Source organism: Candoia aspera, chromosome 2 (assembly GCF_035149785.1).
Source record: "Candoia aspera isolate rCanAsp1 chromosome 2, rCanAsp1.hap2, whole genome shotgun sequence".
In the NCBI taxonomy this organism is placed as follows: domain Eukaryota; kingdom Metazoa; phylum Chordata; class Lepidosauria; order Squamata; family Boidae; genus Candoia; species Candoia aspera.
Genome location: NC_086154.1, coordinates 246,572,809 through 246,595,758, shown reverse-complemented (window position 1 = coordinate 246,595,758; position 22,950 = coordinate 246,572,809). Strand labels below are relative to the sequence as shown.

The following is a 22,950-nucleotide window of genomic DNA, read 5'->3' as shown; positions in this document are numbered from 1 at the left end:
TTTTCAAGGCAACTTACATGGAGCAGTAACTCAGTGCCACATTTCACGAGTGCATTAGATTTTAATTCTCCTCACCTGTAAAAACTGTACATCTTGAAAGAGTTCCTGAATGAACCGTCTAGATGGTAATCGAAAAGTGCAGTGAGCTAGCAAGTAGGACACTTCAGAGTAAAGGCATATATCATCAAATGCTTGGGGAAACTTCTCTTTAATTCTGAATCAGAAAGAGCAAGGAAACGTTTTTAAAAATGTTCCATCAAAGTAGTATGAAGTCTTATAACCTGAGACAAGAATCTGATATTCAGGCAAATCTTGAGAAATAAGCCTTTGAAATAAAATATGAAGAAATACACAATGCAAATAAATAAAACTAAATAAAAAATTTGAAGGAACCTAATCTAAATATCAAAAGTCATGCTTTCACAAATATCACATGTGATGGCTACAAGAAAAGTTGGTTCAGTGCCAAGATAGCCACTTCTTTCTTACTGGGTGCTAGACTCAGCCACTGCACACTCTAGAGTGATAGGGTGTTTTGGGGGGAGGGGCTTCAAGTCAGGTTTTTTTTTTTTCTCACTCCTGGCGACTGCCTGAACTAGTCCCTGCAGTTTTCTTGGCAAGATTTCAGAAGTGGTTTGCCATTTCCTCCTTCCTGGGGATGAGTGTGTGTGACTGGCCCAAGGTCACCCAGCTGGCTGTGTGTGATGGAATGTGTCCCTGAGGAGGGGGGTGATGTGATGGAGATCAGAGCGGGGGGAGAGGAGAGCGCATTCCAGGCTGCTCAGCATTCTCAGTTTGCACTCCTTGGAGAGTGTGGAGGGGCCGAGGAAGAAAGTTAGATTAGCCCCACCCTAGATTCAAGAGTATTCTTCCCTTTTGCTCAGTTAAGGAACCTTTAGTCTGGCAAGATTCTGTATATGGTAGAGAACAATAAAGGAACTAGAGTTTGCATCTGACTCAGCATGGTTTTCTTCATTGATTACCCCGACATTTTGTGCCTAAGGCAGGACTAGAACTCCCAGTCTCCAATTTCTAGCCTGATGTCTTAACCACTAACCAAACTGGCTCATAGAGTGATAGTGCTGCATCAAAATGCTTCTGGAATGAACTGAATATGCAGATAACGTGTATCTCATGTAGACGAAAACATACTGGAATTTAGCGGGTTCTGGCGTTTAAAGACTTACATGATGAAACTTTGACACAGGCCTCAACTACTGAAGCTTGACTGATAAATTAATGTCATTATTAATACCTGCTTACTCAAACTATGATCAGCAATAAGTTTTGCTGGAAGTGTTGTGGGGAAAATTATAAAGAAATAATGTGCCGTCACTTCAACATTTCCTCCCAAAGGGAATCTCTCCCCACAGCTGCCAACTCATCTAAATCTGACTCTGATTATAGACTAGCAAGTGAAAAGAAGTAGAGAGATGAGTATAATCCTGAGGAATTCCTTGCAGTCAACTTAGTCCTTTCAATTGTATTATTTCTAACACGTTACATGTGAGTTCTATTTTGAGATGCAGCTAAGCAGTGCTGGAAGTACAGCTGTATGTTTTCCCTATCCAAGTTCTACACAGAACTGATTTGTATGAAGTGTGAAACAATTTCATCCCCAATTCAAAGACAAAAGGAATACTACTTGTAAAAGCTAAAAAAAAATTGGATGAAGTTTCACTTACGTCAAGAGACCTGTTTCATGACCTTTAGTTCCTACCGAACTACTCAAGTTGATTACTAATCGCAAGACTTCCTTTCTCAGCAGTATGCGGCATACTGGAGTATCATCTGGGATTGATTTCATGCCTTTGGAAAAATAAATTTGACAGTATGTTAACCCAATACAGTATTTATTGACTGAAATATCACTGGATAACATTGACAAAGACTGCTAACTATTTTAAAGATACAAGCCAATGGGTGTAAAAGCTACTCTTAAGTACAAACGTTACTTCTTTTGGTTCAAGTGGACATACTTACTCATGATAAAGAGACCATGGGAAAACAGACAGGATGAACTAAAGGTGAGAATCAAAAGCCCAGACCATATACAGAGAGGGGAAAGATAAAAGCAGACATTGTGCAGAAGGTGGGAGACTTAGTAATGCCTGGATGGCCTCAAACAGTACACACATCATATTGATTACTCAGGTGTTAAGAAGCAGGGCGCAAAGCTGGGGTTTCTGGTGAAAGCATCCAACATCCAAGCAACAACAGCATCAGAAGCAAACTTTATGAAAAATCACTCACCTATGATGAGATCAGTACTCTTGATACTACTAGCTGATCCATGGGATACAGCATCACTACATCCTGAAATTCCAGAAAACTTCGAGGAATGTGAAACCACATCCAAATGATTATGCATAGCCTTTCCACACCAGTCTGAATAAGGAATGTCTGAAAATTCTGATAAAGTTTGATATAAGATATATGGAATAATTTACACAGAAGAAAAAAAAACAGCATGATACAGAAAATTTGCACAGAAGAAAAAAACAATAGCATGATACAGAACTGAGTAAGTTAGAAACAATCCAACCAAATATGAATTACTATTTTGATAACAATGCACTAGTAAAAGAAAAGTATTTTGATGATGAATTTATGATGCAGGCACTATGGGCATCAAAAACAACAACAACAATGAGAAAAGGTTAGCTTCCAAAGGATTTGCCATCCTGAGAAGTTAAACATTCAACGAAGATTTCTAGCTTTCAAGATTATGAAATAGATTTTGGAATTCTGTCTGAAACAGCACCAGAAAACTGAAGCAGCATGAACAAAGCTTCCAGCCTCCTAATTATTGCAGATCAGGATAGAGTTGTCTGACTGAAGCAGACCTCATGGCACTAACCTGTGTGACTATATGCAGAGTTCAGTTTGTTATTATGCTGATAATCCAGGATGTGTGTACAAACACAATAGAGACAATTATCTTCAGTGTGCTCTTGGAGTCCGGTGTCTTCCATGTTTTCTAGGAACTGGGAGGCATCTGAACGACTTGTGTTCATAATCTCCGTAAGACTTATCTGCTGACGAAGCATCTGGAAGGGACTCTTTACAAGCTCATCAGAACCACATGGCAAACCTGGAGGCATTTTGTTAAGCAACAGAGAATAGAATGCAATGAAGCAATACAATAGCACCTTCTGCAATTCAGTCTTACAAGTAATCTTTTTTAAGAAGGGCAGAAAATAAGCCCACATCTGAGTAAATTTCAGTTATTAAAGGGAACTTTGCTTTAGCTACATAGAGTAAACACACTGCAATGTTTACACATTTCCATGAGTCTTGCCCAACACTAAAAAAGTGTTGCCAATATTCCGTTTATCAAGTGATTCCAGAGAACGTTTCAGGCAGGCTGTCATGTTCACCGTCCCAATGTTGCTGGTACATCGTAATGTTTCGCGTGTCATTTCACTGATACGTGTTTCATCTGGGAAGGGCGGAGGATTCCATCTCGGGGAGTCGTTATCTGTTGGCTGCTGGGTTGGAATGTGTTTGGGTTATCTCGTGTGTTCAAGGTGACTTTCCCAGGATGGCAGTTCAAGCGGTTACCAGCACCTGGGGGGGGGGGGAGTTTGCAACGGCAGGGTGAGGGGAGGGATTATGTTTGAAGCGAGGGTTTTTAGTTTGTATTTGGCGCGCTTTTATTCATTCTCAGCTTTCTCTGTATTTGCATACTATTCTTTAATAAATCAGATATCATTAAGTACCTGCTTGTGAGGCTGACTCTGTTAGGATAGGCAATCATTACATAAAGCTGAGAATCTAAAAACTTCTTCCGTTAGCCCCTTTCCAGATTTATTTTGTGAGGGGAAGTGCTAGCGAAGAGCAAACCAAATCCACAAGCTGTGGAAAGCGAGGAGTCGAGTGAGGGGGAACCCGATTCTACAGCAGTAAGAACGGAGAGAGTCCCCACTAGAGAGACTTCAGAAGTTCGGGAGGGGTCGAGCTTCAGCCTAGGGGACGAGGAGGCTGGAGCCAAGAGAGCCCCTGAACCGACCGGCGAGTCACCAGGCGAGTTGATCACCTGGGATGAGACACAGGGACCCTACCCGGGACGTCAAGAACGTCTTGGAAGCAGCGGTACCCGTTGTCCCCAACCATGGTGAGGCAAGAGAAACAGGAGGGATCCCAAACCCCTGATCGTATAAAACTGCTGGAGGCTAAATTGGAGTCCTTAGAATTTATGTTCCGAAAAATGTCCATGGACTGGGGTCCGCGAGAGAGGAGGAGAGAGGAGTCCAGTCATAGGTACTCGACTCCTTCTTCGCCCCCACCTTCCCCAGAGGAAAGGAGTAGGACCCGACACCGAGAGGAAGTAAGAGCGCCGAGGGTGAGAATTTCAAGGTCCCCTCCTCGAGAGCGGAGATCCTTGGAGGTTACGAGGAAGCCCGATCGTCCAGCTGTGACGAAGGGGCCGCCCAGAGCGGGGATAAAGGACTTTACCGTTAAGTTTGATGGAGATCCAACCAAGCTGTCATTCTTCCTTACCAATGCAAGAAGTTATATGGACGACTGGGAACAGTGCTTCCGTTCAGAAAGGGCCAAGATTAATGCCATTGCCACTAAGCTCAAGGGGCGGCCGGCCGATTGGTACGTGCAGTTGTGTCGATCAGAGGCCCCTGAGTTAGAGGAGTTTGAGGAATTCCTGTGGGCGTTAAAATTACACTTTGAAGACCCGTTAGCTAAGGAAAGAGCAAAACGGGCATTGAAGGAACTGTGCCAGGGGCCACGATTGGTGGCAGACTACGCTCTGGAATTTAAGGCTTTGGCTGGGAAAGTTGAGGATTGGTCCAAATCCACCTTAATAGAACTTTTTAAGGACGGTCTGAATACGGAGGTCCTAAGGTGGTCACTTGGGCGAGATGATCCGGACTCCTTATATGAGTGGATACAGCTGGCAGGGAAGGCTGAGCATGCCCAAGAAACTTTTGCTCACCGAAGGGTGATGAAATATGCTAAGCTCAGCAAGGGTTCCCGCACCGCTGCACCCACTGGAAAGTCCGGGCAACGTGCATGGGAAGAGGAGAGAGAGTGCCGCTACGCGAAGGGACAATGCCTCCGATGTGGGAAGGAAGGTCACCGAGCAGCGGCGTGCCCGAAAGGAAAGACCGAGGAACGTCCGGGAAAGTCGTCAGTGAAATCTCCCTCTTTACCCAGGAAGATGAAGGCGGCTTTGGCTGAGACCGAGGCAGAGGAAGTCCCTTAGTTCAGGGACGAGGGGGAGCCCAATCTGCTCCAGGCAGCGGGAAACGCCAGCCACCTGCTTTAAAGGGCGCCGCTGGGCAGGTGGTAGAGGAAGGGCGCGACCACATTTCGGTGAGTGGCAACTATCCCACACTGACAGTTCTAGGCTCCCGCACAAGAACTGTTGAAGTGTGGGCTTTGATCGATTCAGGGTGTTCACGTTGCTTGATGCACCCTGACGTGGTGGCTGCTTTGGAGTTACCCAGGTTTCCGTTAAAACGTCCCATGATTTTTACCCAGCTGGATGGTTCTACGGCGGGGGGGAAGCCAGTCACCCATTCCACGGACATTGCAAATGGGCAGCTACTGTGAGGGGCTGCCATTTGTAGTGGTGCCTGTGGGGGGTCCTTTGGTCATTCTGGGGATTCCTTGGTTGGTCCAGCAAAACCCGTATATAAATTGGGTGCACAGGACTTTGACTTTTGGGGATGGTTTCTATCAAGCCCCTGGAGAGGACGATGCTCCGCAGGCTGCAGTGGGGAGGGCGGCGGCAGCAACCCCGCACTTCGCTGCCACCCCACTGGAAGGCTTGCCGGAGCAATACCAGAGTTTTGCAGATGTGTTTGGTGAGGAGGAGGCGGATCAACTCCCACCTCATCGAAAAACTGACTGTGCCATAGAGTTAGTCCCAGATGCACAACTACCCAAGCCAAAAATCTATGCCATGACACAAAAGGAACTGGAGTTTGTGGACAAAAACTTGGCCAGGGGTTTTATTGAACCAGCTAATTTGCCAGTGGGCACCCCCGTTTTATTTCGAGCGAAGAAGGATGGGACATTGAGACTTTGTACAGATTACCGTGGATTAAATGCAGTTTCGATATTAAACAAATATCCTTTGCCAATAATAAAAGACATGTTAGCACATCTGGCCAAGGGGAAGATCTTCTCTAAGCTGGATTTGAGGGAAGCCTATTTCTGTATCCGTATACGGGAGGGGGATGAGTGGAAAACTGCTTTCAATTGTTCTCTGGGCTCTTTCCAGTACAAGGTTTTGCCTTTTGGATTGGCGGGGGCACCTGGGGTGTTTATGCAATTGATCAATGAAGTGTTACATGAGCATTTGTTCAAAGGGGTACTGGTTTATTTGGATGATGTTTTGATTTATACTGAAATGGTGGAGGGACATGAGCGCTTGGTGAAGCAAGTACTTAGCAAACTGAGAAAGGCTGAGCTTTATGCTAAACTGTCTAAGTGTGAATTTCATAAGACTCAGCTTGACTATTTGGGGTACAGGATTTCGGACAAAGGTATTGAAATGGACCCTACAAAGATTCAAGCTATTCTGGAGTGGGAGCGCCCGCGCACTCGCAGGCAGCTCCAGAGTTTTCTTGGCTTTTCCAACTATTATCGCCAGTTCATTCAGGGGTTCGCAGAAATTGCATTACCTCTCACTGATTTGTTACGTACGAAGGGGCTGGGGGACACACGAAAGGTGAAGAACCCGGGAGCATTGCTCAATTGGACGCCTGAATGCCAACTGGCTTTCGACAAACTCAAAAGCCTGTTCACTACTGAACCAGTTCTGCAACACCCTGATCCTACTAGACCCTTTGTGGTTCAAGTGGATGCTTCCGATTTCTCAATTGGAGCACTCTTGTTGCAGGCGGATGCTGCAGGCTGCCTGAAACCCTGTGCGTATTTGTCCCGCAAATTTTCTGAGATGAAGAGGCGATGGCATGTTTGGGAAAAAGAGGCTTTTGCAGTCAAGGCTGCTTTGGGCACATGACACCACCTCTTAGAGGGGGCCAAATGTCCTTTTGAAGTTTGGACTGACCATAAGAATTTGGAAGCGCTCAGTACGCCCTGTAAACTCAGTCCTAAGCAGATCCACTGGGCTCAATTTTTCAGTCACTTTGATTTCAAATTGAGGTTCATTCCGGGCAAGAAAAACTTCCTGGCTGATGCGCTTTCCCGCCTGCCCCAGGATTCGGTCCAGGCGCCTGACGTTGTGGGTACACTGTGGACGGAACCCCAGTTGGGATTGCAAGCTGTCACTCGCAGTCAGACTCGTGCGCAGCTGCCCTCAGCTTCATTTTCACCGGCTGGTGGACGGCCGGCGGTTCCTTCGCAATTGCAACAAAAGTTTCTCTCCGAACTGAAATCTGACACTTGGTTGCAAGTGAATAGAGACAATGTTACCTTTGACAGAGGCTTCGCTTGGAAGCAGAACCGCCTCTATGTCCCTGACAGTTTGTGAAGGGAGGTTTTGAATAGATCTCACGATGATAATGTTGCTGGTCATTTTGGCTTCGTGAAGACCTTACACCTGGTACGCCGCCAATTTTGGTGGCCTACATTGAGACGGGATGTCAAAGAATATGTTGCTTCGTGTCCTATCTGTGCCATGTCTAAACGGAAGGGGGGCAAACTGCAAGGCTTGCTGCAGCCTGTGGCCAGTCCCTCCCGCCCTTGAGAGGAGATCTCCATGGATTTTATTGTTGAACTGCCTCCTAGTCAGAGAAAGACTGTGATTTGGGTGGTGAAGGACTACTTTTCCAAACAAGCCCATTTCATTCCCTGTGCCTCCATTCCGTCTGCTCAGCAATTAGCCCGGCTATTCCTAGTCCATATCTACAGGATTCACGGGAGCCCCTCCCGCTTGGTCACAGACCACGGAACACAGTTTACTTCTCAGTTTTGGCGGGCATTTTTGAAACTGGTGGGCACTAAGCAAGCATTGTCCACTGCATCGCATCCGGAGACTGATGGATCTACAGAGGCTCTTAAGTCTACTCTTGAACAATTTTTGTGGGCATTTGTCAACTATCAGCAAGACAACTGGGTTGATCTCCTGCCTTTTGCTGAAGTGGCTTACAACAACGCCATCCATCAGAGCACAGGGCACACCCCTTTCCGTACTGTGTTTGGCAGGGATTTTGTTCCCATTCCTGATTTACCTCAACCCACAACACCGCCCTGTTCTGCTTCTGATTGGGCTGCGCACCTAGGTGATTCCTGGCCAGTTATTCAACAAGCGTTGGCAGATGCCCAGTCCGCCTACAAACTGCATGCTGATAAGAGACGAGCCCTTCAACCTGCTTTCAAAGTTGGTGATAAGGTCTACCTTTCCACCAAGTTCATTAAGTCTCCTCAGCCCTCAAAAAAATTGGCTCCTAAATTTGTTGGTCCTTTTCCCATTGTGGGAGTTGTGAACCCCGTCACGTTTAAATTGGATTTGCCTCACAATCTTAGACGTTTACATCCTGTTTTTCATTGCAGCTTGCTCAAGCCTGTCAACCACTCCGATCCGTGGCATCTGCAACCTACACCTCCTGTGCCAATTATGATTGACGGACAGCAACATTTTGAGGTGAAGGAGGTCCTTGATTCTTGCAGGCTTCGTGGCACCTTGCAGTATCTCATTCGGTGGAAGCATTTCCCCCACCCTGAGTGGGTGGCTGCACGTGATGTTCAGTCTCCTGTTTTAGTTAGATGCTTTCATCTCGCTTATCCTATGAAACCTGCTCCTTAGTTTTTTTTGGGGGGGGGCGGTATGTCATGTTCACCGTTCCAATGTTGCTGGTACATCGTAACATTTACAATAAATCAGATGTCATTAAGTACCTGCTTGTGAGTCTGACTCTGTTAGGATAGGCAATCATTACACAGGCCAAGTCCTCTGCTGGGGCATATTTTGCTAGTGTGACATAATACTGTGTCTTAGACTTTATGGAGAAATGTCCTACCATGGATTACCTCCCCATGTCTCATTTTTTATCTGTATGAAGATAGTTCCTTTTGAGTGTAAACCACAATATGCTTTCAATATACCCTTGGAAGTAAGAATCTTGAAGTCTGTGGTATGAAGCATGACTGTCATATTTCAAATCATAGGGCTTAGAAATCAGCACTTGTGAATGATCTCTTTCTTCCTAGAGGAGGAGGTGGATAGTTTAGCAGAAGTGGTGGGCAACCATATAAGCCAAAAGAGAAAAGAAAGTGTACCTGCAGCATCCTGGGCAAAGACTCGAGTGCCCCGATCATCAAATGAAGGCATAGTTTTCTTCTGGAAATAGGGGGTTTCCTTTACCTGAAATATTTTAAAGTGAAAAAGTATGCAGATCAAAGTTTTAAAAACAGTAGCTATTTCTGGGAATATATGAACTGGGTAGCTACAGAAAACAGTGTTAGGTATTTAACATTCAACAATATTCCTGTAACTGCACCATGCACACTTGTCTCTATTTATTGCTATGGATAAAATTAAGAGTTTCATGCAGAACAGCATCACAGTAGTTAGTATTAACATGCCTAATTCCCTCATTAAGACAAAAATATTGCGCACATACCTGAAATATTTCATTGATATCAACCGGGAGAGCAAGTCCAATGTAATCATCTGAGCTACCGTAAGTAGCATTAGACACCATGGAACGAACAGAAGAAGAACGTTGCAATGTATTTTGGTTTATAGGACTTAATAAATCTTCTTTATCTAGAGATGATGCATAGCTTAAAGCTCTCATGAACCTATAACAGCATAGAAGGAACATATTTAGAATCACAGTCTTGGCTTTATTATATTTTAAAATACCATGGCTAATTTTAGTGCAAGAGCCAGTTTGGTGTAATGCTTAAGACACCAGGCTAGAACCAGAAGACCATGAGTTCTAGTCCTGCCTTAGGCATAAAGCCAGCTAGGTGACCTTGGGTCAGTCATTCTCTCTCAGCTCTAGGAAGAAGATAATGGCAAGCCATTTCCAAAAATCTTGCCAAGAAAACTGCAGGGACTAGTCTGGGCAGTCACCAAGACTTGAAGAAACAAACAAAAGTACATATTTATTGCTTAATATTTATCTGCCCCTAAATTATTCAAGAGAAAATTATTTAGGGCAACTGAAGCACATGCCGCACTGCACAGAGGCCCTACTGCTATATAGAAAGTATCTTAATTCTGAAGAGGTAAATTTGGGTTCCACTTTGGCTTAGGTTCACCTGTTCTCTAGCTTCATTTCAGTTTAGATGCTAATTTAGACTGGTTACTATTTTTCAATTCTTCTGGACCAGTTCAAATGTATCTAAAATAGTCCAGTAATCCATCTGATTACTGAAATGATCATTCTGGGATAATTACTTCTCTTCCAGAGGTAGTGGCTGATTGCAACTTAACTAATGTTAAGATTTCAGGTTAAGGGTAAATTATCACTCACTGAAAAAACCCTTCCTAAATTGATTCTCAATAATTTTCTAGTTTTTATTCATTACTGCCAAGTAAAGGTGACAATGAACTGTCTTATTAAAAAGTTGGAAGAGAGGCATTTTCTGATTACTGAATATAACTTGGTAAGGCATTAATAGCTCAGTTCAAAGCAATTTATATTGATGTTTTATTCAATTTAAACAAATTATTGAGGAGATAGGCAATTATAAAGAGTACCTAATTAGCAAAGCAGGCTGTCAGCATTTTCATATATATCACTATGAACTTCAGAGTAACAAGCTCATTTGTCAGTCAAGCAATTTACATGAGAGTGGGATTTGAATTTTAATCATTTTCATAATGAATTGCATCTAAGAATTTAAAAAATCGTTTAAGTTAAGGAGTGACACAACTAGGAACTATTATTTTTTCCACTTATGATCAGGTTATGAAATAACATACTACTTGTTAAATGTATAGAAATTACAGATAAACATATAGCATCAGCCAAAGACGATGAGGCTGATTGTTATTATTTCTCAATACTGTTCTGATCTCTGTAAGCTGCCCATAAATGCTCTCACCCCACAAACAACATACTTGCTTTAGATATGTCCCTATTCGATTCTCCCTGCCGCCCAGAGCTGGCAGCTACTCAACCAGAGCTGTAGCTTCTCCATAAATTTGGTATCCCTCAGCCTCAACCTACAGAACTGTGCTGTACCTTCCTCTAGCCTCTTTCCTCACTAGTAAGAGAAAGAGGCCATATTGCAAAGCAGAAAAAGCACTCTCAGGTCCACCCATGTGGCCCCTCCAGCCACGCCACCAACATCCCCAGAAGTGAAGGACCCTGAGCCTACTTGGCAGCCACTGCCACATATGTATACTGTATACTGGCACCTGTCTGAACGGTCCAGTGCAGAGGACCTACTTGGCTCTGCAGAATCCCCATACTGTCTGCATCTGCTGCAGCTTACTGGGCCCCCAGGAACAAACCAGGGAGGATATGCTTTCTTGCCTAAGTATGCGTAACAGGATTCCTCACCCAAAGGAGAAAAGAAAGACATGGGTAAGGGTCTTAATGACCCCCCACGGGGCTGGGGGTCATTAAAACATCTTTCTGCTATTTAGTTCATTTGTTCTTTTTTGAAAATATGGATGTTGATGCGAAATAGGGAGAGAGTGATTATAAGGGGATGTGCTGTCACCGCCCTTTTGAACCATTTTAGGGGCCTGCCAGCTTTCTTCCCTTGAACGTGCAAATAATGACAACCTCCTCTAGACTGAATGAACTCACATATATGTACAACAGTTTTTCAATTGTATGTGGATGCTGCTGAGATAAATAAAATAGAAACTCATTTAAACATATTACTGAAATCACAGTAGTTTTTTCTCATTATGTCTTATTTCAGTCAGCAGATACCGAAAGTACAATTACTAACATGTGGAGAGGGGGTTATTAAATTGGCTCAGTAAATGTAGAAACCACTGGCCTATGCCCAATATTCAATATATCTGATGTTAAAAACATTCATTCCACTACAATGGCTAGCACAGGGAAGTAGGAGATGGTTGCTGTTTCACAATGAAAATATCTGCTACTACAATAAGTGTCAAACAGCCACTCCATGCAATCTATGACCAAAAGATAGCTCCACTACCATCCCCAACTTTCCTAGTCCATTCTTCATTCACTTGGAATCATGAGCTACTAATACCTCTAAAAGACAAGATGATCAGAGAACAGCTAAAAACCTAAATGCAAATACAAATAAGGGGTAACTACTCCAAATGCTGTACCTTTTACTGACATTAGAGAAAAGCATTTTAAGAAGATTATTAATTCACTCAAAAATGAATTATGAGCAAGGCTATTCAGATTGGGGCAGACTTCAAGCCCTTTTTAACTATAAACCTCTGTTTTTCCAGAAGCTCCATTCCACATTCCGGAACTAGATAATTTGTTTCACTGCAGACAAGAAAGGTGGCATGTACATTCACAAGATCTGTCTGCTACCGAACATAGAAATCAAATCCTAGATCAGTGTTTCTCCCAGTGGCTGGGGCATTCTGGGAGTGGAAGGCCACATATCTTAAAGTTGCCAAGGTTGAGAAACACTAACCTGGATGTTTAAATCTTAATTCCTTTTCCTTTCACTTTTTTAAGTCAATGGATTTTTTATTGTCTTTTCCAGCCTTGAAACTGGAATCCACCAATTAGACAGTTGTTCTATCTGGTTTAAGCAATGCTAATTCTCCCTTCACAGCGTGTGGCGCAGGGTGGTAAGCAGCAGTATTGCAACCGAAAATCTCCCCACCACCCAGGTTCGATCCCAGCGAAAGCTGGATTCTCAGGTAGCCAGCTCAGGTCGACTCAGCCTTCCATCCTTCCGAGGTCGGTAAAATGAGCACCCAGCTTGCTGGGGAAGGCAATGGCAAACCACCCTGCTACAGTCTGCCAAGAAAATGTTGCGAAAGCGGCATCCCCCCAAAGGGTCAGACATGACTCGGCGCTTGCACAGGGGACCTTTCACCTTTCAATTCTCCCTTCACCATCTTTACCCCTTACAGCTGCTTCAGGAGAAGAAGCTTTTATCTTGAAAAACAGATGCTCCTCAAAATGCACCAGGACAACAAAGGGAACAGTATTTCCTTGTAAACAATTTATCTCCCACGATAACCCAACTTTAGTGAAGAAAAGCAGAAGATGACCAACTTACCGGTTGGGTGTCAGTCGGGAGTCTAGGCTACCAGACTTCATTGTGATTGTGTCTGTGAAGAGCACATCCTTCGCTGGGGATGCGAGGGCTTCAGAATGTGACAGAGAGGGATGCATCCTCTGCTGCTGTAAGCGTTTCAGTGTCGCATATCCAAAAGCATCTCGGGAACTGGTATAACTAAAGTTATAGTCAGCCAGGCTTTTTATAGTAGCGAGGGAAGGAGCTTTGAGTGACTGTGCTCTCCGAGGAAGAGTGTGCGAAGACCCTGGTGGTACCAGGGAGACAGAATTTGATTTTGACAGAGGGAGGTGGTTAGACTGTGGGGTTGAACACTGAATGGTCTTAATGGTCTTGGTACTCACCACAGTGCTTAAGCTCCCACAGTCAGTGTCTATATTGGTAGAGTCCACTCCCATAGTCTCTCGGGAAGGGCTTGAGCTCATTGAACTTATTCCACTGGTAGTCGTATCTGTATTGAAACTCAAGCTACGGCTTTTGAAATGAGTCTGTGTTGAAACCTCTATCAGTCTCTCTCGGCTGGTGTTTTCCCTATGATTTTCATGGCCAAGACTTTTGGGAAGCTTAAGGTCATTTTCGCCAATACTTGGGGTACTATCTGCATCTTCACTGTGCTTGCTCCCAACAAATGAAGTTTCTAGTTTCAGAGTGTGAATTTTAGGAACCTTGAACACCGTGGTAAAATCATCCCCCCGTGTAAAATCCATGCTGCTGCAAGGTTCTGTTACTGTCCGATTTCGCCTTAAGCCCATCTTGTTCTCTAAGGAAGACAGCTTGCCTCCTTTAGGGTCACTGCTGCTCCTCTGCTTTTTATTGGGTAGGGTAAGCGAATTCAAGATGCGATTCTTGACAAGCCTGCGGGAGGAGAAAAAGGGGAAGGGATTGCGATCCTTATCCTTCAAGGGCCCAGTACGGTCATAGAGATTCTGTTCCGCATCTTCTGAGATATTTAGGAAAAATGTGCTAGTAGAGGTGCTGCCAATCCGGTCATCTTCCATGATGAACATGCCTGAAATGAAAGCAAAGGCTCATGTTTTTGATCCATGACAGTTTGGGTAACTACAGCTAGTTCTGCAAAGAAGCTGCATATTGTATGAAAGCAACAGGCGATTTCTTACATACTATAAAAGGCAGAAGAATATAACAGTTTCCTGGAGTTGAAAGGAAACATTTACCAATATCATTTTACAATTAGGCCTATAGCCTAGGACATTTCCTCCTCCAATTCAGCAATAAAATACCTGGATCTCAGCTGAGCATATTGACTATTACAACCATTTATGAAATTGTCTTCACCAATTTAAACTTTTACATAAATGCTCTTATTTAAACATACATTTGAGATCCATATTTTCATGTATTTCTGACACCGATCCCACAATTAACAAATGAAAAAAATGATTTTTCAAAAGTAAATTGTGCTGGAAATGGATCCCAGCATAGGTTAAAAGCCCCACTAGCTCCTGTATCACGGTCCCAATCTTGATCTGCCACATACTTGCAATCTACTTCTTAAAAAGCAAGCAACTGCTAATTATATAAATGTTTTCTGGCCCAATGTTGATCTCAAGTTCTTGAAAAACTAAACTATCCTTTCCAAAAATGACTTCACAGTGGTGTGTATCTGGGTGTCTTTCTGGCTCAAGGAACTACTGATTACTATTAGCAAAACAAGTGAACTAAATTCACCAACCAAGAACTACATCTCACAAGCATAAAGTCTGCCCACCCCTTTACTAACTTATGACTGGATTAACAGTAAGCATCATTTAGCATAATGCAATTTGGAACTATGTTTCTTGTCCGCAATAAACCAAAATTACAAATCAGCCTTACAGCACTTTGTAGTTGGCTTACAACATGATTCTAAGCTATCTCTGCTCAACAGGAAGAAAGGAAAAAGAGAATATGTTGACCTATGAGCTAGCATGAGCTAATCTACCTTGTAGATTATGAAGCACATACAAAGAAAAAGGTCACCCTCATGTTTTTCTGAAAAAAGAGGAAGACATTCATTAGCTACTATTGCTGCCAAATAGCTTACTTGATGGTGCAGATTCACTTTCACTGTTGTGTCTTGAACTGGTAGATTCAGAGTTCAAACTAAGTGTGCTGGGAATAGAAGAGAGTTCGTTGCAGAGCTGCTCCACATCGTCGGGGACTACTGGCCAAGGCTGCCTACGACTGTGTCTTACTGCATCCCAATTGTGATGCTTCAGAATATCACAGCCTTGCTTGGTTTTGGCTATTAGGCCAAGCACATAGACACATGTCCTGTGTTTTCAAAACAAAAGTAAAATGAAAAACTATCATATATTTAAATTAAATAGGAATGCAATGTAATTGGACTACAGAAAAATGTTTTCTCTGTTCCTTTTGAATTTGCTGGCCCAGGGCTGCCTATGGATCCCCAAAATCTTCAGTGTGGCTCCCAAGAAGACACTTCAAACATTTACTGCAGTATTCAAGTTTTTAATGCAACAAAAATACAGAATTACTAAATAAATGGGGAATAACATCAACAGTTTTAATTATTTCCCTTTTACTTTGCCAAATTACACCTGAATGAATACCTGTTTTAACTATTTACTATTAAATAGTTAAATTATTTACTGTTTTACTGCTTAGCTTACAGACTTCAATTATTTATCTCCTACATTATTACAAAGACTGGAGGTAGAATAGATGGTAAACAAGACACAGTAAAATACCAAGGAAGGTCAGGAAGATGTAAGCATGATTACCACAAGGGGTTCACAAAATGTTTCATTTTAAAAAGATTCAAGGGCAAAAATTTATACAATGTTCTGAGCATGAAATGGGCTGTTCTAAGAAAACTGGACATATTTAGAACTTGAAACAGAGCAGCTGTGCTTAAGCTCCAACTCCTTCCAAATTGCTTAAAATATTGCATGACTTCATGTAATTCCACACCTTTGAGATACTTCAAAGTATAATGTTTTACACATCCTTAATGAACACCACACAAAATTTACTTTCAAGTTAGACTTAAAACACATGAGATTAAACAAATTGCTACAGGTAGTACTCACTTAACAACCTTCAGTGACCGTTCAAAGTTACGACAGCACTGAAGAAATGGTATTTACACCCGGTCTTCAAAGTTACAGCCTTGGAGCATCCCTGTGGTCACGTGATCGAAATTTGGGCCCTTAGCATCCCACCCGCATTTATGACTGCAAGTTGTGCTTCAACAACCCCCACCTGCCTATCTCCCCCCCATCTCTGCCCTTTTGGTCTCCTGCACTCCACAGCCCCTGCCACTCTGTGCTCTGCCGCCCCCGGCTAGCCTTTGCTGTTATCTTGCTCCCGCTGCTGACAAGGCGTGCCCAGCCTGGCCCTTCATGAGGCAGCTGCTGGCCACATGAGGTCTTCTTCCTGAGGTTTCCCGAGGAAACCTTGCAAGGCCTCAGGAAGCCCGCATGAGACCTTGGAAAGAAGGCCTCACATGCCCAGCAGCTGCCCCAAGAAGGGCCAGGCTGGGCATCCCTTGTCAGCAGCGGGAGCAAGAAGACAGCAAAGGTCAGCTGGGGGTGGCAGAGTGCGGGGCAACAGGGGCCATAGAATTCAGGGCAGTGAGGGTGGCTGCAGCTGGTGCAGCTGCAGCTTTGAGAAGGGCCAGGCCTGCCTTGTGAGCAGCAGGCAGTGGAGCACAGGGCAGCTTGTGAGATCTCCTGGCCCTAGCAGCAGCAAGGCTGCAGCAGCCACTTACATACCCAACGGCCTGCTTGTGAGCCAGTCAAGACTCACAACTTCCTGCCAGCTTCCCCATTGACGTTGCTTGTTGGAAGCTGCCAGGAAGTCATGAGGAGCTAATTGCTTAACGACCCATGACTTTTGCTTAAAGACAGCAATGGGGGCTGCCAGGATTGCCATTGCTAACTGATGTGGTCACGTGATGTTGTGCTTTACGACCGCATTGCTTAGCGACAGAGATTCCAGTATCAATTACTGTCGCTGACCGAGGACTACCTGTATTTCCAACTTTGATTTTCTTTTTATGGTTGTGAGGTGCCCTTTAAAACAGACCTTTTTTAACACAATACTTTTAACAAAGTACTGTAAAGGTCAAGTGAGTCCTAATGAAACAGCTGGAAGAGACAATTAAAGAATCTCTGAAGGCTATGGGCCTTAGCATAGAACAGTGAAGGGACTGGTAGGTTTTTCATCAATCCTTCCAGTTGAGGGTCATGGATTCTGGAAGTTGTCAACTGGCTATGCAGACAGTGCCACCAAGATGGACTTCCATTCTATGACAATGGCCTATGCTACCTTCATGAAGGACTTCTTACAACAACTGGAAAGGAAGTGTTTGGCAGTCATGAAGGCATTAAATTAGAACAAAACTAGGAGAGTAAGAATTAAGTTTGTAACCAATGACTAGGGCCAAGAAGGTAGAACATGAAGGAAGAAACAGGAGGCAAGGATGGAGGCTCAGAATTTTGCATGAAAATACAACAGAGATACCAAAGATGCCACTCAAAACCTCAGGTATTTCTGCAATAGTGCATAGAATTTGTAAATAAACAGGAAAAACTAGAGATCCTAACTCAGGTCCTGGGGCTGTTGGATAGCAGTTGTGCGGGAGGCTATGCTGGAGGATCTTGGCTGAGAGGGGTTTTCCTGACTGGCAGTGCAGGAGACTAAGTGTTCTGGGTGGTGGCGATGGCAATGGGGTTGGAGGCCAGTCGCAGGCTTATGATGGGACTTTTGTTTGCTGCAATGGTGTGTGGCCTGTTGGCCAGAACTGGGAATTGTGCCTCTTGCAGCTTAGAAAGAAGTATCCAGTGGAAGACTACAGGACTTTGTCCTGGGCCCTATGCTGTTCAACAATTTTTTTCATTAACTTTTAGGAAGAAATTTAGGAGACACTTACAAAGTGCGCAAATGACATACAGTTGGAAGGGGTAGCTAATACTTCAAGATGAAAGAAAAAAAATTCAAAAAGATCTAAGCAATTTGAGCAGTGGACTGAAATGAGTAAGATGGAATTTAACAGAGAGGAATCTAAAGTTCTGCATGAGGGAAGAAAAATATGTAAGGCACAGGAATAAGATAGGGGAGATGGCAGTATGGCAGTAGTACATGTAAAAGGGATCTGGGTATTCTTGTCAATTACAATCTCAGCCAGCAGTGTGATGCAATTGCAAAAAAAAAGAAAATGCTGTCCTAGGGTGCATTAACAGGAGCACGGAGTCCAGATGGCAGAAAGCAATTGTTTTGTTCTATTTTGTCCTGGTTAGATCTCATTCGGAGTTCTCTATCCAGTTCCAAGCACTATCTTTCAAAAGGATAGTGACAAATTGGAGCAAGATCAGAAGAATGCTACCAAAATGGTGAAGGGTCTGGAAACTACCCTGTGAGGAATAATTAAAGGATATGAGTTATTTAGCCTACCAAAAAGATGACTAAGAGAAAATATTAATCTCAAGGATTGTCATACAGGAGGGTGGGGGGGTAGACTTATTCTCTGTAGCTTCAGAGGGCGGGACCAGAATCAGTGGATTAAATCTGCAAGGAAGCAGGTTCATGCTAGACATCAAAAGGAAATTTCTGACTGTACAAATCATCAGCCAATGGAACAGGTCACCACAAGAAGTGGTTAGTTCTCCATGGCGCTTGCCTCAGGCCATAACAACATTATGAAATGTGAGCTCTCCTTTGCTAGAGGCCTTCAAACAGGCTGGATGGTCATCTATCTGAGATGCTCTACTGGATCCTACCCTGAGCAGAAGGTAGACTTCTTAGGACCTTTCCAACTCTATAATTTCATAAAAATCTAACAAAATAAAATACTTGCAAACTCTTTGCAATGCATTTCCAGTTTTCAAGTTGTACTTACCCTCTAATAGATAGGACTTCACAATGATGGGCAAGTGCCATTATATCGGGTATCACATTTTCCTCTTGAAGCAAATTCAACCCCCAATTTGAAGATCCAATATTTCCCTTAAATAAAATATTTGTGAACAAATACAAAATCAAGGCATGATTGACAAAAGGTAAAATAGTGATTTATAAAGAGATTTTGCATAAATGCTACATTGCTTCTACCTGGATAAGTATCAACTTGTCCCCTCAATGGATATTCTTTTAAAAGTATTGACATCACTTTATCACAGTCTAATTTTCAAGTTCACAAGGAATATGCCTTTTAAAATCTCCCTAATCCATTTCATTACTATCACCAGTAGAGAAATATGGTTAATCTGGTATTACAGAATTGTAAAATTCCCTTCTTCCACTAGAGGAATCTTCCTTTGTAGAAGTAATGGGAACTGTTGGATCGAACCCACAGAATACAAGGTACTTATATCCAAGATTCAACCTTGAGATCAACACAGTTTCTTTCTTTGATTAACAGCCCAAAGTCAAGTGGATAGAACAGTAAATTTGATTACTAACAATGTGACATCCATGTTTTATTAACCAGAAAAAAACTGTGTTATTCATGATGATGGTAAAATAATTTTGGCAGCCAGCTGCTGTGTGTTTTCCAATTATTTCCAGGAGATGGACCAATGACATTTTGCAATATTGCCCTAATTTTTTCTTTGTAATTCGGTTATAATTAAACCAAACTGAAAGCTAAAGAAACCTTTTATTTTTCCCACTGGAAACAAGAACATAGAGTTACTAATGTTCAATGGCTTGCGCCAAATTTTGACAATGTTTATTTACTGATTTGTTTAATAGACATAGATCAATGTAATCTCTGAGGCTTGAGTACTGCAAAAAGGAGAATCCATGAAGGCTGCAGTTACCATTGCCAGACATAATTTAAAAGTAATTATTCTCCCAAACTATTTGTTTTTATTTTTTATAATTTGCATGCCTTCCTTCAAAATCTCTTAGAGGAACATGAGAAGGGGCCTTCTTAATGACTGTTTCAAAGTCCTAAACTCTTTCAGCTAAGATTCCAGGCTAGAAGTATAAACATAGTTCTGCTGACAATTATAGTTTTATTCAGACATGAAATTTGCCTTCTTCCAAGTTCATATGTCTGTATAAATGCAGATATGATATTATTGGTGCATTTCATTCAGAATTTATTTAACATTTTATTATCAGCTACTATTTTGAGCATCATTTGTAGTAGAAAAATGGAATATAAACAAACCCTAATATGTTATTTTACCTCTCTATAGCAATTTACAATTTATTTGCTTTATACAAATAAAGCAATTTATTTCAGAATAGAAATAAACTGGTAACCACTGATTGATATTTAGTTGTAGAAATCTATACTTAAAAAAAGTGGTAAATATTTTTAACTAACCAGTGCCCAAAGAGCAGCTTTTAGTTGCTTAATCCCCTCCCATTTTTCGAGCATAGGGGAACGGACAGTGTAACTCAGGTCAGGAACAATACTCTAAACAACAAAAAGAACAATCACAGTATAATTTATATATCAGATTTAACTTATTTATCAACATTAAATTCTGTTTCCAGATTACAGCAGTGCTCATAATAAAGTTAATAAACAAGTATTTAATGCATTTTGTCATATTATTTAAAAACAAAGTATTTTATACTGCTAATAATTTCTTTAAGAATACCATAGTATAAAACATGTGGTAATATGTTAAACTGAGAATGTCAGTACAATCTTTAGTAAATAGAATGTTTCATTTCATGGGAAAGGGGCTGGGGAACATGTAAGCTCCCCAGCATCCTGTATCACTGGCCTTGTAATTCAGCAATGTTTGGAGGGCCACAAATTCCTCACTTCGTTTATAAAAGTTGGGAGGTATTCTCTTTTCCTTTCATTCAGAATCACTTCAAAACTGTTTTAACAACGCTGAAAACTGAGCTCAGCGCACACATCTCTTGTGCATGCTACCATTTCACAGTGTTTTTATAGTAGCTTCATAGCTGCATCTTGCATTTTATCATAATGTAGAACAGAGGAAGGGGATGAATGCAAAATAATCATGCATGAAAAAACCAGCTGAGTACTTCCAATTATGACATTACTTATCTGAAGATCTATGTGGGACTAACACTTCATCCTATGAAGAGCATCACTTCCAAACTTCCACAAGTTTGGCTTAGTGTTACACAAGTGCAAATGCAGGAACTGATTATGTGCCATCAAGTCATTTTTGACTCCTAATGACCATATACTTAGATGGAAAATGCAAGAATAGGAACAGCCAATTTGTTTGTCTTTCATAGCTATGTACAATCAACTGAAAAAGGCTGTTTGCCCTAGGTAAACAATACTGACTATTCAATGTTTTCCTTTAAATTCTCTTTAAATCCATCTCACTGCTGTGCCACATGGGAAAAGCGCAGGATGAAATTCTATCTATCTATCTATCTATCTATCTATCTATCTATCTATCTATCTATCTATCTATCTATCTATCTATCTATCTATCTATCTATCTATCTATCTATCTATCTATCTATCTATCTTGTCCCTGTCCATCTCCTCCCATCTATCTATCTATCTATCTATCTATCTATCTATCTATCTATCTATCTATCTATCTATCTATCTATCTATCTATCTATCTATCTAATTTGTCCCTGCCCATCTCCTCCCATCAGGGGACTCTGGGCGGTTTACAAAAATCAATTAAAACAACAATAATAAAATATACAGTATAAAATTACAACAATAAATAATATAAATAAATGGAAAGATAAAAAGTCCAAGTGGCGAAAGAATCTAAAACAGTCCAAGTGTGGGAGGAGTGGTCTATAGCAGGCCATCCCCATGTAGATCTATTCCCCTCTCCACCCCAAGCGAGGCGGCAGAACCAGATCTTCAGACTCCTCTGAAAGGCCAGGAGCGATGGGGCTAACCTCACCGCCGGGGGCAGCCTGTTCCACAGGGTGGGAGCTACTGTAGAGAAGGCCCGCTTCCTGGACCCCGCCAAATGAAGTTGTCTTAGAGATGGGGTCCGCAGCATGCCTTCTCTGCACGATCGGGTGGGATGGGCTGATGTAATGGGAAGAGGCGGTCCCTCAAGTAACCTGGCCCCATGACATGTAGGGCTTTAAAGGTAATAACCAACACCTTGAATTGGACCCGGAAGCAAACTGGTACCCAATGCAGCTTGTGCAGCAGCGGTGTTATATGTGCCCTTCTAGGGGCACCAAAAACAGCTCGCGCGGCTGCATTCTGGACCAGCTGAAGCTTCCGGATACTTTTCAAGGGTAGCCCTATGCACTGCAATAGTCTATATGAGAGATAACAAGGGTATAAGTGACTGTCTGAAGGGCCTCCCGATCCAGGAAGGGGCGTAACTGGTGCATAGCACGTAGCTGCACAAAGGCTCTCCTGGCCACGGCTGACATCTGCTCTTCGAGCAGGAGCCGTGAGTCCAGGAGGACCCCCAAGTCATGCACCGGGTCTGTCTGGGGCAGTGCAACCCCATCCAGAACCAGAGATGTTAATGTCCCGGATACGGAAGAACCATTAACCCACAGCCACTTGGTCTTACCAGGGTTCAGTTGAAGCCTGTTGTTCCCCATCCAGGCCCCCACAGCCCACAGACACTCGGAGAGGGTAGTCACAGCATCACTTACTTCACCCGGGATGGAGATATACAATTGAGTATCATCAGCATACTGATGATACCTCATCCCATGGTGACGGATGATCTCGCCCAGCGGTTTCATACAGATCTTAAAAAGGAGAGGGGAGAGTACTGATCCCTGCGGCACCCCACAAAGGAGGGGCCGTGGGGCCAATCTATCCTCCCCTATCAAGACCGATTGGGACCGGCCCTGGAGGAAGGTGGTGAACCAGCGTAAAACTACACCAGCCACCCC

General features: G+C 42.8%; 1 protein-coding gene across 2 annotated transcripts in view; it reads right to left on the bottom strand.

The window, feature by feature from the left end:
- Window positions 1-22,950, bottom strand: part of RICTOR (RPTOR independent companion of MTOR complex 2) — a 72,486-nt gene that overhangs the window by 6,038 nt on the left and 43,498 nt on the right. For both annotated transcript variants that reach the window (XM_063295730.1, XM_063295732.1), the window contains exons 29-38: window positions 20,444-20,536; window positions 19,007-19,113; window positions 15,188-15,417; window positions 13,126-14,152; window positions 9,552-9,732; window positions 9,208-9,292; window positions 2,861-3,094; window positions 2,254-2,412; window positions 1,686-1,809; window positions 76-214 (exon numbers count right to left, since the gene is read on the bottom strand). In XM_063295730.1, coding sequence (XP_063151800.1) covers window positions 76-214; window positions 1,686-1,809; window positions 2,254-2,412; window positions 2,861-3,094; window positions 9,208-9,292; window positions 9,552-9,732; window positions 13,126-14,152; window positions 15,188-15,417; window positions 19,007-19,113; window positions 20,444-20,536 — 2,379 coding nt within the window. The remainder of the gene's footprint in view (window positions 1-75; window positions 215-1,685; window positions 1,810-2,253; window positions 2,413-2,860; window positions 3,095-9,207; window positions 9,293-9,551; window positions 9,733-13,125; window positions 14,153-15,187; window positions 15,418-19,006; window positions 19,114-20,443; window positions 20,537-22,950) is intronic.